General features: G+C 37.0%; 1 protein-coding gene across 6 annotated transcripts in view; it reads right to left on the bottom strand.

Annotated features, from left to right (window-relative positions):
- The window catches only part of COL25A1 (collagen type XXV alpha 1 chain), a 514,179-nt gene that overhangs the window by 95,681 nt on the left and 405,313 nt on the right, over positions 1 to 13,185 (bottom strand). For all 6 annotated transcript variants that reach the window (XM_063611090.1, XM_063611091.1, XM_055296768.2 and 3 more), the window contains 3 exons: positions 5,547 to 5,600; positions 3,579 to 3,605; positions 1,126 to 1,170 (listed from right to left, as the gene is read on the bottom strand). In XM_063611090.1, the coding sequence (XP_063467160.1) occupies positions 1,126 to 1,170; positions 3,579 to 3,605; positions 5,547 to 5,600 (126 nt within the window). The remainder of the gene's footprint in view (positions 1 to 1,125; positions 1,171 to 3,578; positions 3,606 to 5,546; positions 5,601 to 13,185) is intronic.

Genomic DNA, 13,185 nt, shown 5'->3' with positions numbered 1-13,185 from the left:
CACAAGACTACTGCAGTATAAATGCTAATAATGGTTTAAAAGACCCTTTGCCCCAGGACAGAATATGAAGCCTGACAAAATACCCAGATTTAGTGGAATTTGAATTGAGGTAAATTTTCAAGATTGCATTAGAGGGTCTAATCAAGTAACATTAACTTATAATCAAACTTTTCTTTTCCTGTTCTTTTTAAAATTATGATTTCAATGGGTTTTTGGGGGAACAGGTGGTGTTTGGTTACATGGATAAGTTCCTTAGTGGCGAGTTCCAAGATTTTGGTGCACCTATCACCCAAGCAGTGTACAATATACCCAATGCGTAGTCTTTTATCCTCACCCCCTTCCCGCACTTTCCCCAAGTCCCCAAAGTCCATTATATCATTCTTATGCCTTATAATCAAACTTTCTTTTATTTTTATTTTTTTGAGACAGAGTCTCGCTCTGTCGCCCAGGCTGGAGTGCAGTGGCGCGATCTCGGCTCACTGCAAGCTCCGCCTCCCGGGTTCACACCATTCTCCTGCCTCAGCCTCCCGAGTAGCTGGGACTACAGGCACCCACCACCATGCCCAGCTAATTGTTTTGTATTTTTTTAGTAGAGACGGGGTTTCATCATGTTAGCCAGGATGGTCTCGATCTCCTGACCTCATGATCCACCCGCGTCGGCCTCCCAAAGTGCTGGGATTACAGGCGTGAGCCACCGTGCCCGGCCTCAGACTTTTAAATCTCATTCCAATCCTCTGACATGTTCTCTCCTGAAACTGGTACAAACTGAATCACTTTAGGGCCTCTAGTTTCATATCCCTGCGTATAAAGGGAGCATCCCATTTATACATGAATAAGTGTTTTAATTCCTTGAAAGCCATATTACTGAAAACCTAGCTACACATTTTCTGTAATTTTTGACATATCATTTTACTTTGAAAATATTTTAATTTGTGGATAGGAGCTTGTGGAATAATCACCTTTTATAAATCAAATATTTAAATGTTTTCTAATCTTGGAGAACGATCTCTGACCTTTTCATGTTAAGCAACTCTCACTCATCTCTCTAAAAATCCCCCGTCTTCATAAACTTGAAATATATTTCTTGCTCATATATGTACCCTTTCATATCTTACAAAACTGTACCTTTTCGCCTGTGTCACCTTTGGGGCCGTTCTCTCCAGTGTCTCCCTGAGGAGGGGAAAAAGTGACACATGTAAAATACATTGGTGACATTAAGCAAATAATATTTTTCATTATTTTAAGCTTTCTTTCACGAACACTATATATTAAAATCTGTTGCAAATGCTCTATAGAGATAATGTATTTATACTTGACCAGTCTGTCTGATATCAATAAAAGAAATTTTACTACAACGAACGTGGCTGAACAGTTTTAAACTATTCCACAGTATTAATAGAAAACACTTATCTGTCTTCCAATGCCTTATTTGGGCACTTAAAGCCTTCTTAATTCTGTCTGCCCAAAGCTCCACTCAAACAAAGGTTTTCTCCTGACAGTTTCCTGAATATGCCATGGGCCTTGCCAACTCTGAGGCCTTCTTCATACCATTCCTGTCACTTTCTTTCCTTTTCCATCTGTATAAATCCTGCCCTGTCTTCAAGCATATCTCAAAATCTCCAGGGCCTCAAAGTACATGACAGGGCCCTCAAAACCTGTGGACTGAATATTTATTTATCTGGGCGTACATGGTTTTGCATTTGTGAAATGAATGTTTTATGCTTTACTAGAAAAATTTTAAAAATCACAGTTTATGCTTTTTTTGTTGTTATTTTTGAGACTTCCTATGCCTGTTCCCTCACTGACATCTCTTTTCTGCCTACAAAGCAATGCATTAGGGAAATAAAGCATTCGTTTATTATCTTCCTTAAATTCTGAATTCTTCAATATAAGTCTTACAATATGTTATGTGGAAATGTTATGGACTTTGGAGCCAGGGAGACAGACCAGTTCCAGCACCTACTGGGCAAATGAGATTCTTTTTGCATCAGGTTTCTCCTGTGCAATGTAATGGAAAGGATAATTTACAGTTACAAGAAATAAGTACTACACTGTGTGTAAAGCAACTAGGACAGTATCTGGCACATCATAAGCTATTAATGATAACAATGCATTACTATTCACATATTCCATAGGCTGGAATGCAGTCACTTTTCTATTACTCAAAAAGTTTCTTAAAATAAGACAGAAACTATTGATCATAACTTTCTTGGGAGGGGGGAGAAAGGAAGTTGGGAAGGCAGACTTTCACTTTTTTCTCTGTATTTTGTTTTATTCTTTCAAATAAGCATGAAGTTAGTCTGCCTGGGCATTTGTTTATCGTGACGAATACACTGCGGCAGGCCACAAGAGCCTGGGACACTTTCTCTGATGAATGCCTGGTATGGTGCTGATACTGCTCCTTTTCCCTCCTAATTTCTACACAAAAGAGTCACCCAGTGACTAATTAATTTCAGGTTAATTACCATGAACTGATTGGATGCTAAATAAATGTCCTAGTAATGTGTTATGAGGGATCTTTGATAGGCAGTTGATTTGCATGCTTTTTATAAAATTGCACAAAAATCTCTCTATTACAGAACAAAACAAACAAACCAGCCTTCTTAGCAGGGAAACTGGCTCAGAGTAATTGCAAAGTGAAGGGTTTAACTGAGCTGCCCCCTCAGGAAACTGCACTTTCCACCCACGTATTTTGCTCTCCCTCCATTAAATAAATGGTTTTTTTCTTTACAATGTTGAAAAATAGTTATAATCAAGAATTTTTCTTGATCTTTACATAAACTTCTTTTGGGATTAGAGGTTATAATACTGATTTGTCAGAAAGACCATATCACTTACAAAGAGTATGTTGTAGTAACTTGGTAGTTTCCTACTCAGCATATTTTTCAAACACTATTAAAATAAGTAGCATGAGAACCAGGAAAATAAGTATCATAATATGCAATCAGAGCCTAAAAATAATCAGGACAGGCCCAAGTAAGAAAAAGAGTCTAGGAATAACTTAACACCGTGCTTTTCCTGTTTCTCTTTTTGGTTTTTATGGGAATTCTTTGTGGGCAACCTTCAGATAATTGCTGCAGGTAAACATCTGTATCCCTTTAACCTAGTGACATCAGAAGCAGTAGAGAGAGATGTGGGTGCTTGGAAACGTATTAGAAGGGCATTAGCAAGTAGGCAGACCAGATTTTGCAGGCCTAAGGATTTTTGAAACCCATTTGAAAGCCTGACACAGAATGTTTAAATTTGCTCCCTTTCTCTTCATTATTAAATATTTGTTCTGAAGGTACATCGGCACCTTTCTCTTTATTTTTTAAAACTTTTTTTAACCCAAATTTTTGTCTATACATAAGAATCACACTATTTCCTCCTTCCACTAATTAACAGTTTGAAAAAACACAAGAGTCATTATATCTATATCTATATATCTATATCTATCTACCTACCTACCTACCTATTAATCTACCCACCCATCCATCCATCCACCCATCCATTCATGCATACAATTTAGTTTGAGTACTTCTTTGGTATGCTGGTGGTGGGGAGTAGGGAGAGAGAAATACAGGCAGAATCATTCTTACCTTTTCACCTTGTTCTCCAGGTTCTCCCTGAGCAAAAGGACAGAGATTGGGTGACATCAAATCATAAAACATCTAATTTTATTATCATTATTAAACAAAACAGATATTGAGCTTACTAGGTAAATTATGCATGACACTTTCTATTTTGACTACATGTAGTTGCTGTATGAAAACAAATGATAAAATGAGTTTCCTGGAGAATTTGAGTATGAATATCAATTATCAAATGTAATCTTAATTTTTTGCTTTTATAGCACTAAAGAAATGTATTTGAAGATTATCATCCAGAAACTGGCTTTTGGAGCACTAAGGAGAATGATGGTGTGACAATTCAGTATCTTGAGAGGCTTCTTAGCCTACAATTTTTCATTCTGCTTAAACTCAGAGTTAATAAGGTGGACTAGCATGTTTTTCTGAAAATCCTTTTATTCAAAGTGTTCCCTGGTTCATAGATCATTTCAAGGGTCTAGGGTGCCAGGGTAGTTACCCAATCTGTCTTGCCCTAACATGATCATAAACAGTCCTAATCTTGAACCCCTTACAATGTCATAAACTCTCTTTAGGTTCTGGTAAAGAGCATGCTCCAGATCAGGTATATTTTAGGAGGCACCTTAAGGAAAGACACTAGAATGGGGCAAAATTGAAGTGAGTTTAGGAATGATGTCCTTACTCAAAATGATGACCTGGATAGCATGAGGACTAAAATGCAAAATGGTGCCCTGAAGAGAATCTCATTTTCACTTTACCCAGGAAAGGGCAGAGGTTGGAGCAGGAGAGTAGGAGTCCTAAAGTAAATCATATACATTATGATAATAGTTTCCTATGAAAAGCTTGAGTGAATGTTGCCATAAGATCAGACCGCTTTGGAAAAAAAATGAAATAAGACAATTATTGTATTTTTTTAAATTTATAACCCACTGCAGAAGTCAGTTTGGAAGCAAGACTCTTTTCTCTGGAACTCAACCTGACCCTTTGGCTTTCTGCATTTCTGGTCACCTTCACTGCTCAACACCCATCCTGATGGTCGCTAGGCAACACCAGAATAGCACTGTGAACATGCATTAAGCATTAACTCCCATTGTTTGGCTTTTTAGCATGGAGAAAGAGAGAGAAGAAGACAGGAAAACAGCTAGAGTCCCAGAAGGAATATTTTCTTTCCTCTCCTGCAGGACAAAGAACAGGTCTATAAATTTAAGGTCTGTCCTAGGCGTCTGTCAATAGCAAATGATCTGTAAAATCAGCTGACAGGCATCTGTGGGTACGAATACACACCAGCACAGCTGATGGGATTAAACATTAGTTTTGTACTTCAAGGGATGTTCACTCATCAAAGGATTTGGGATTTGGCTGCCTGCTTGATTTAAACTAAATTGTCCCCAATCTTTTTATGTTTAACTGATTCAATTTTTTTTTAAGAAACAAAGAAAACTTGGAATAAAAAATATCTTCATTACATTTTTTCCCTATTTAGTAATTCAGACTACATCCATTTTTAAATTTTAAACATCTTTATTCTGCCTTCATCTGATTAACTGGGTATGTTGTGTAAGAGTTGGAGGTGGCCAAATCTTGGGGAAAAGCCATAGTGAATGTCATGTTTAGTAAGCCATGTAAATATAAAAATTTTAGGCAATATGGATATGACCTATGTTTTCATATACCCATTAAGTGATAAAATGACAACAGCCATATTGGAAACATAGGCCTACTCATGTTATTTAAGTATCTCAGAATAAAGATGTTAGATGATCACATCCCATTTATTTTTCTGCATTTAATACTAATGAGAATCACAAATATAATTAATTCATTAGTAACAAAGTTCTATACTGTAGCATATTATACTATTCACAAAATACCCATTTAAGTGCAACTGGTGAGGTTGTTAAAAATTGTATTAAATAATGGCTTACAATTTCCTGACAATTCATGTGTCAAATGATTCTGCTTGGCTTTATTTGTACTAACCTTTGGTCCTGGTATTCCATTCTGTCCTACTGCTCCAGGCAACCCGGGCTCACCCTCAAAATAGAAAAACAGATACTACTAAGTAAAATAGACAAAATCAACACATTACATGGATCATTAGAGGAGACAGCCATCTAATAATTCTCTAGAAATAGATAAAGAATAAGTGACTATTAGTTTAAATTCAAGTTAGCTTCCATGGTCCAAAATGCTGCATGTAATGAAGCAAGGATGCAATGGGGTTAATTTCCTTTGTTCAGTCTTCTCATCATTAAGAAAACTGAAGCAACTTATCAGTGGAAATTAACATCTAGCATGTTGCTGGCTACATTGTGAACATCAAATAAATACTTTTTGAATGAGTAAAAGACATCTGAAAATACAAGACTCTCCTGACAAAAAACTTTTAAGTGATTAATCAGCTCAAAAAAAGAAAGAATAAATCATTCTGTTTTCACATTAGACTTAAATGAACATTTACAAACCTAAATCTTGAAGAACATACACATCTTTGAACACCTACTTAATTCATTTAGACACATTTGACACAAAAGTAAACATTAAAAATAGCTTTGGTTTTTCTTTCCAATTTCATCATAAAAATAAGTAGAATAAAACATTCAGACTTACGGATCTCATCGTCATATTGAATGATAGGCTTTTGGGCAAAAGATGATGGCTATTAGGCTAGAAAAATTTCCTATTTCAGAAAGATGATGATGTCTACCAGTCTTTCAAGACTCTGAACCAGCAATTGTTTTCCAAAGAGACAAAGCTCCCTGAAGTGCCCAGAAACAAGGAAAAGATACTTTGGACCCTTATGCTTCTATGTGGCTCACACTTACAGCAATTAGAATTCTGTTCTCATTTTAAACCATTCTGAAAGCCCTTCACTGTGTGCCCCAATTACTGGACAACTTTCTTCTTTCCATTGAGGCTAGTAAAGTTGCTCCTTCGTTGATTTTTTAAAAACAGACTTTATTGTTAGAGCAGTTTTAGGTTCACTGCAAACTTAACTGATTTTTGAGAATGTTTTCTAAGTCACCTGGAGGGCAAGAATTCTGTCACTTTTATATTTGTGTTCTCAGCGTCAAAAACATGTATATTAATAATAATAGTAACATTTCTTAAGTGCCAGGATCTTTATATTCATTGACTCAATTCTCACAAATTCCTATGAGGTAGGTACTATTTTTATCTCTATTTTACAGGCAAAGAAACTAAGGCAGAGAGAAGTTAAGTAATTTGTCCAGATTTACATAACTATAGTCAGGACTTGAAACTTCGTGGTTTAAGAAGGTATGCTCTTAACACCATGTTACACTGATAAGTGAATGAATGTATCTAGGAATTGGGAGAGAGTAGATGACGAATATTTCTATCTTAATTATTATTTGGTTTATAGTCCCACTTATAAATGACTGCCAGAATGTGTAGAAACCTGAATTAAATATAACCTACATAGAGATGATTTTTTAATATCTACCAGATAAACTAAGCAATGTGAAGCTTGTAGTGTCTAGAATAGCGAAAAGCATTTTACTATTATAATGGATTATTAAAATTGCTAAAGTCTTAACCTCCTGCAAAAAAATTCTGCTTCCTATATAAAGTCACACTGTAATTGTAACTCTTGCACTTTCCTTGGTAAAATGGGAAAAAAATTTTGACTTAGAATAATGATGGTCATTATGGGAAGATTTTGATATGCCATTTGTACATAACAAAGGATAAAAACTTGGAAACAGAATACACCCTGAAAAAGGAGTATCATTTACTGTGCAACCAGAAAAAGACCTATGGAGTCTGCTTGCTTCAAAGAATCCACAACAGGAAGCACTAATATCATAACTCATGGTTTAATGCAAATAAGAGATGCCGCCAGGAAACAATGCAAACATTGTTTAGACTTTGAAAGAATAACCATGGTAGCCAGAGTTTTTTTTTTTTTTAAATGGTTAAGCTCCTGGAACCGGACAAAATTCATGCTGAGATTTTGAAGCAAGGAAGAGAAATGTTGCTTAGGTATCTGCATAACATTCTCCTTAATATATGAACATTGAGGGACGAAGGCTTGATCTTCTTTTTTTCTTTGATTTTTTATGTTGCTAATCTTTAACATAAAAGGCAGCAAAAAATTGTACTTGTAATCCCCATCGCTCTATAATAATTGTTTTCATTTTGTCCTGTCGCTTTCTGGTCTTTGTTATTTACAGTTACATATTTTCAAGCAATTGTAAACATATTGCATAGCTTGATGTTCTGATTTTTTAAATCTTTATACGCACATTTGTTTTCACACAGTGTTTGTGAATACTGTCTTGTGAATAGTTTAATCATCTATCAAAGTCAGGTGTGACCACTTGTTTAATCAGTCCCACATTGTTGAATACTCGTGTTCTTCCAATTTTTACTATTAAAGATAAACTAAAATAAATACCTCTGTAAATATACTCATATTTTTCTGTCAAATAATTTAATTATGATAAATTATCTAAACTTGTTTTATTAGTCAATGGAAACATTTTATGGCACTAACTGCATATTTCTAAATTGCTTTCTGAAAGAGTTCTGAGTTTTATTTGCTTTTATAGGCACTTCAGAAAAATTTTATAGGCATTGCTTTTATAGGCATCCACTCTGTGTTACTTTTTCACAACTTTTTACAACAATGGTTTTTCACAACAGCATTGAATATCACAATTTTAATTATTTTTGTGGCTATTTTAATAAGCACAAATGAGAGCTTACTGTTGTTCAGTTTTAAATTTTTCACTTGTGAGCTTAAATATTTTCTGGTGGGCTCATAATTTAAGCAGGTATTCACAAAATTTTACAGCTGAAAAGTGAATAAAGCTAGAGGAAAAAATGACTGATAGCATTTTACCCTTATAATAGTTACATCAAGAAACACATACTCCAAGTTAGATTAAAGGACTACAGAGCATTCTGTTATTGTCCACACTTAGTTTCCCAGGTTCTGTGAAAAGAATATAAACGATAAACCACTGTACAAGTCTGAGTTTCATAGCCAAGCTATAGGAATCTGTAGGTGCTGATTATTCAACTAACAGTGAAAATTTACTATACGTTCTACTGTGGACTGTTTCCTGAGACATAAAGATGAAATAGACATGACAGGTGCCTGTGCCCAAAGAGCTTATTTTTGAGTGGGGGAAATATATACATATATATATACATATACACATACACACATACACATTAGGTGGCATCTAATTGAGTTCATGAAACAATTTTGGGGGCAAAGTTTTCTTACACTTCATGAAGTAAGAAGCATAATAAATAGAAATCAACAAGAAGTCTTGCTGAGGAATAAAGCATACATCTTATATTGTATTAATGTAGTATTTCAATATATAAGGACAAAAATTATCATGAGTCCTCTAAATAAAGTTGTAATGATGTTACACTATTACATAATAGTGAACATGTACATATACAGAAAAATATATCAGAAAGGTACAAACAAAAAAAATGGGAACCAGGTTGTGTGTGTCTATGTGGGAGGGGGGAGCTGGTCTCATGTTTGTTGCATAATGTATCCATCTATTTCTGAACACATTTCATCCTTAAAACACTGAGGGCATTCCATAGATGGTAATAAAGAAAAACGGCAGCTAACATCCTAACCACAGGTAGATTAATGGGGTTTTGTCTACTATACTTTAAATTTAAAGGCTATTCCCAGTATGACCATTCCAAAATGGCCATTTCCATTTTAAGCTGAAAACAAGTTGGACTGACTTTTAAGAAGGATGGCTTGCTGCTTTCATTTTTTTTAAAAAAAACAACTCTTTTAGAACTCTAATGTAAAACATCACTCAAGGCCATAACAATTATTTCAGGTTCTGTCATTCAAGGGCAACTTGAATGAATAGTTAAGGATAAAAAGAAATGTGGTTTTCTTACGAATATTGAGTGCTCAAAGGAAGTAGGTCATCTAGCAGTAATATTGCTCATCATCACTTCAATCACGATAGTCTTCCTTTCTGGAAATTGGAATTAGAATGGAATGGACCTATACCTTATACCTGGAAAATGAGCAGATTTTAAACCTGTGTTGTCCAATTGGTACCACTAGCCACAGGCAGCTATGGAGCAGTGGAAATGTGGCTAGTCCTAATGGAGATGGATGTAAGTGCAAAATACAATTTTAAAGATTTAGTAGGAAAAAAATGTAAAATATCTCACTAAAAATGTGAATATTATTATTCTTGAAATATTAATTCATATCATGTTAAAATGATAATTTTGAATAGATATTGAGTTTAAAAACTACATTATTAAAAACAATATTACTTGTTTCTTTTTACCTTTTTTCAATATGGTTAACAGAAAATTAAAAATTACATATGCAGTTTGTATTTGAGGTTTGCATTATATTTATGTTTCTATTGAGCATTGGTTTAAACTCTAAAATTATTTAATTATTAGAAGACATCATGAACCAAAAGCCTTTAAAATCAAGGAAGGAGTACTATCAGTATTAAAGCAAGTCAACATACAGCAAGGCTTCAGAATGGAGACTCCACTCCATTGCATATGCAGTTAAAATGCACCAGAGAACTCTGCCAAGCTGGAGCAGTATGTGGGGGGGTGGAGAGACTAGAAGCAAGCTCTGGCTCAGGACAGAGTGGCTTTTGGAGGGTCCAGGAGATCAAGTTCTTGTGTGTTACATGGCACAGCCACAGTCGGTCTCTGTACTGTCTGTATGGTAAGCAGTGGTTAGAGGCTGACTCTAAGGACCAACTAACGGAGTTCTTTGCCACCCACCAGCTTCCAACATTCTCTTAAAAGCAAGTCAGGCAAAGAGCTCCTTCATTCAGTTCTCTGCAAGCCTGTCCCATCTCATTCAGAATAAGAGCCGACATCCTTACAATGGCCCCAGCCCCACATGATCTGACCCCTGCTGCTCCTCTGACCTCCCTTCTGCTGCCCCCTCACATACTCCAGCCACACTGAACCTCGGCCCCACCTTGCTCCAGTGTGGAAAGCAGCCACCTGACCAGGGCCTTTGCATCTGGGCGCTCTCTAACAGACCTCCTATGTTTTTTCCTTGGATAGCCATAGGATTGCTCTCTCACCTCCTTTAACTTTGGATCAAATATCCCCTTACTACAGGGGTTACCCCTGAATTTCCCCCACTCCGCTAACCACAGCACCACTCCCTATAAAGGTATATGCCTGTGCCTTTCTCTATTATACCAACTGCCGCCTGAGATGCAACTTTGTGTTTCTTTTCTGTCTCCTGCCATTAGGACTTTCAGGTTTAGCAAACAAAAATATAGGAGACTGAGTTAAATTTAAATTTCAGATAAATAATGAATCATATTTTAGTTAAATATATTCCAAATATTAAATGGGACATAGCCATATTAGAAATTCTCAATTGGTATGTGTAATTCAAATTTAATAGGGCATCTTATATTTTATCTGACAACCATATTTTCCACTCCCACATCCCCATCACCACTGGTCTATGAGCTCCTTGGGCAGAGGACTTGGTCTATTTTGCTCATTACTCTTTCACAGTGCCTATTAAAACCACTCACACATAATAGCTGTTCAGTACATCAGTGTTAGAGGAATGAATGAATATAGGAGAATCAAATGCATTAAGCCTACATGAAGATGTGAAGCACTGAACAGGCCAGGTAGAAAACGAGACAGCAAGGCTGCCCAACTGGGAGTTTGGAAAATAATAGAACTGTCATGGCAAGAGATGGCTCTGTCTCAGGCACCGCAAGGCAGCCATCACGGGAAAAGAGAAGGGAGCAAGGAAAAGATGGGAGAAATGTTAACCCTGCAGTGGCACACCTCCAAGTCATGCCCAGGTCAGTCCAAATCACTGGGATTGAAGGACACAGGCACAGCATGGGGTGGAGTGAAGCGAGATGAGTGTGAGTTAGAAGAGGAGTCTGTGAAGGGCAGGGTGACAGGAATGAGAACTTTAATGGCTTCCAAGAAAAACCCTCCAGGACTCTGTTGGGGGAAGAGTGTTTACCTAGAGGACTAAAGGCTCCAACATTCAGCCTGTGGGTCCAGAGCCTGGGGCACTGTCGACATTTCCACGTACTGCTCATCTCTTCTATCTGCTTCTTCTTCCTTCACCCCCAGTGCCTCAGATGAGGGGCGAGAAGTAGCTGGGACGATGCTGGTTCTATAAATTTTCATGTCATCTAAAGTTCCCCAAAGACCCTCTCAGAATTTACACAAGTGTCATCATTTACTCCATGAACTCACTAACATCTGCTTTTCCCTAAGCAGAAGCACTCACAAAACAGTGAAATATTTTAGTGAAAGGAGCCAAGCCAGTCATTCTTAACAGAGGAAGAAACACATTCAGAGAGAGGAAGTAACTTTTCCAGAGACAAAGAGCCACAAAGAGGTAGATGTGAGATTAAAACCCAGGTCTTCTGATTCCTCATCTTGTGTTTTTTCTATTCAAGCAGCTTGTGTCTAAAAATCTCATTCAATTTTATCGTTTCTTTTCTGTTTAATTTTCACATAAAATAGTAAAGTGGCTTTAGGACACTAATACCAGCCTAATACCGTAATACCAGCTGTTCCACATAATAGCTGTTCAGTACATTGGTGTTAGATGTACTGAACTTCCAGTTCTGACAAAGAACAATTTGCTTATGCTTCCATGGGGCTGTTTTTCTCTTGTAAAGTGTGTGGGGCTGAATCAAATATTTGGCTTCTTCCAACTCTAAAGGAGTAAGATTTATTATTATTACTAGTTGTTGTTGTTGTTGCTCCTCTTGTTGTTGTTGGACTAAAGATGTTACCTGGTCATTCTTTATTTCTTAGAGATCTGACTAAATTTGGCTCAAGTCTAAGATTTGCTTTTTCCAGCCCCCTGCTCAAGCCTTGCATCTATACTTGTCTCTGCTTTGCCCCATACCAATTCAGGTGGTTCAGTCAATTCTTCACCAGTTTCCTCAAGAATTCCTCTCTGCAGGCATTTTGTGAATTCAAGATTCACCATTTGGTACTCTCAGGAAGGCGTCATCACGGAGCTGAGTCTGTCTTCATCTTACTGGCTTCTCCTCTCTCCCTCTTCCACCTCACTGTCCTCTTTCTTTCCTCCCTCCTAGAACATCCTAGGAAATCAGCTTCTCTCTCTGTGTAGCAGTTCAGCAGTCTTTAGCTCCTACTTGCATCCCCAATCCCTAATTCTTTTTCTTTATCATTCCTGGAAGCAGAGGAAGCTGTGTAACACGCAAAAGTAAAAAGAGAAAACCCCTAGCCTGGACAATTAGGTTTGCTTATGCATCAGAGAACTGGCATCCCTACTGCGTTATCTAAACAGCAAACTCCCTCCCTAAAATTAGAACCGCGTAACCACCCAGTGGGTTCATCTTGCCCGCTGCCCAGACAGAGCCAATTTATCAAGACAAGGGAATTGCAATGTAGAAAGAGTAATTCACACAGAGGCGGCTGTGCAGGGGACCAGAGTTTTATTATTACTCAAATCAGTCTCCCCAAACTCTCGGAGATCAGAGTTTTTAAGGATAATTTGGTGGGTAGGGGGCCAGTGAATTGGAAGTGCTGATTGGTTGGCTCAGAGATGATATCATAGGGAGTGGAAGCTGTTCTCTTACGCTAAGTCAGT

Source organism: Symphalangus syndactylus, chromosome 10 (genome assembly GCF_028878055.3).
Source record: "Symphalangus syndactylus isolate Jambi chromosome 10, NHGRI_mSymSyn1-v2.1_pri, whole genome shotgun sequence".
NCBI lineage: Eukaryota > Metazoa > Chordata > Mammalia > Primates > Hylobatidae > Symphalangus > Symphalangus syndactylus.
The sequence above is the reverse complement of the archived record's forward strand: the minus strand, read 5'-3'. Positions and strand labels throughout refer to the sequence as shown.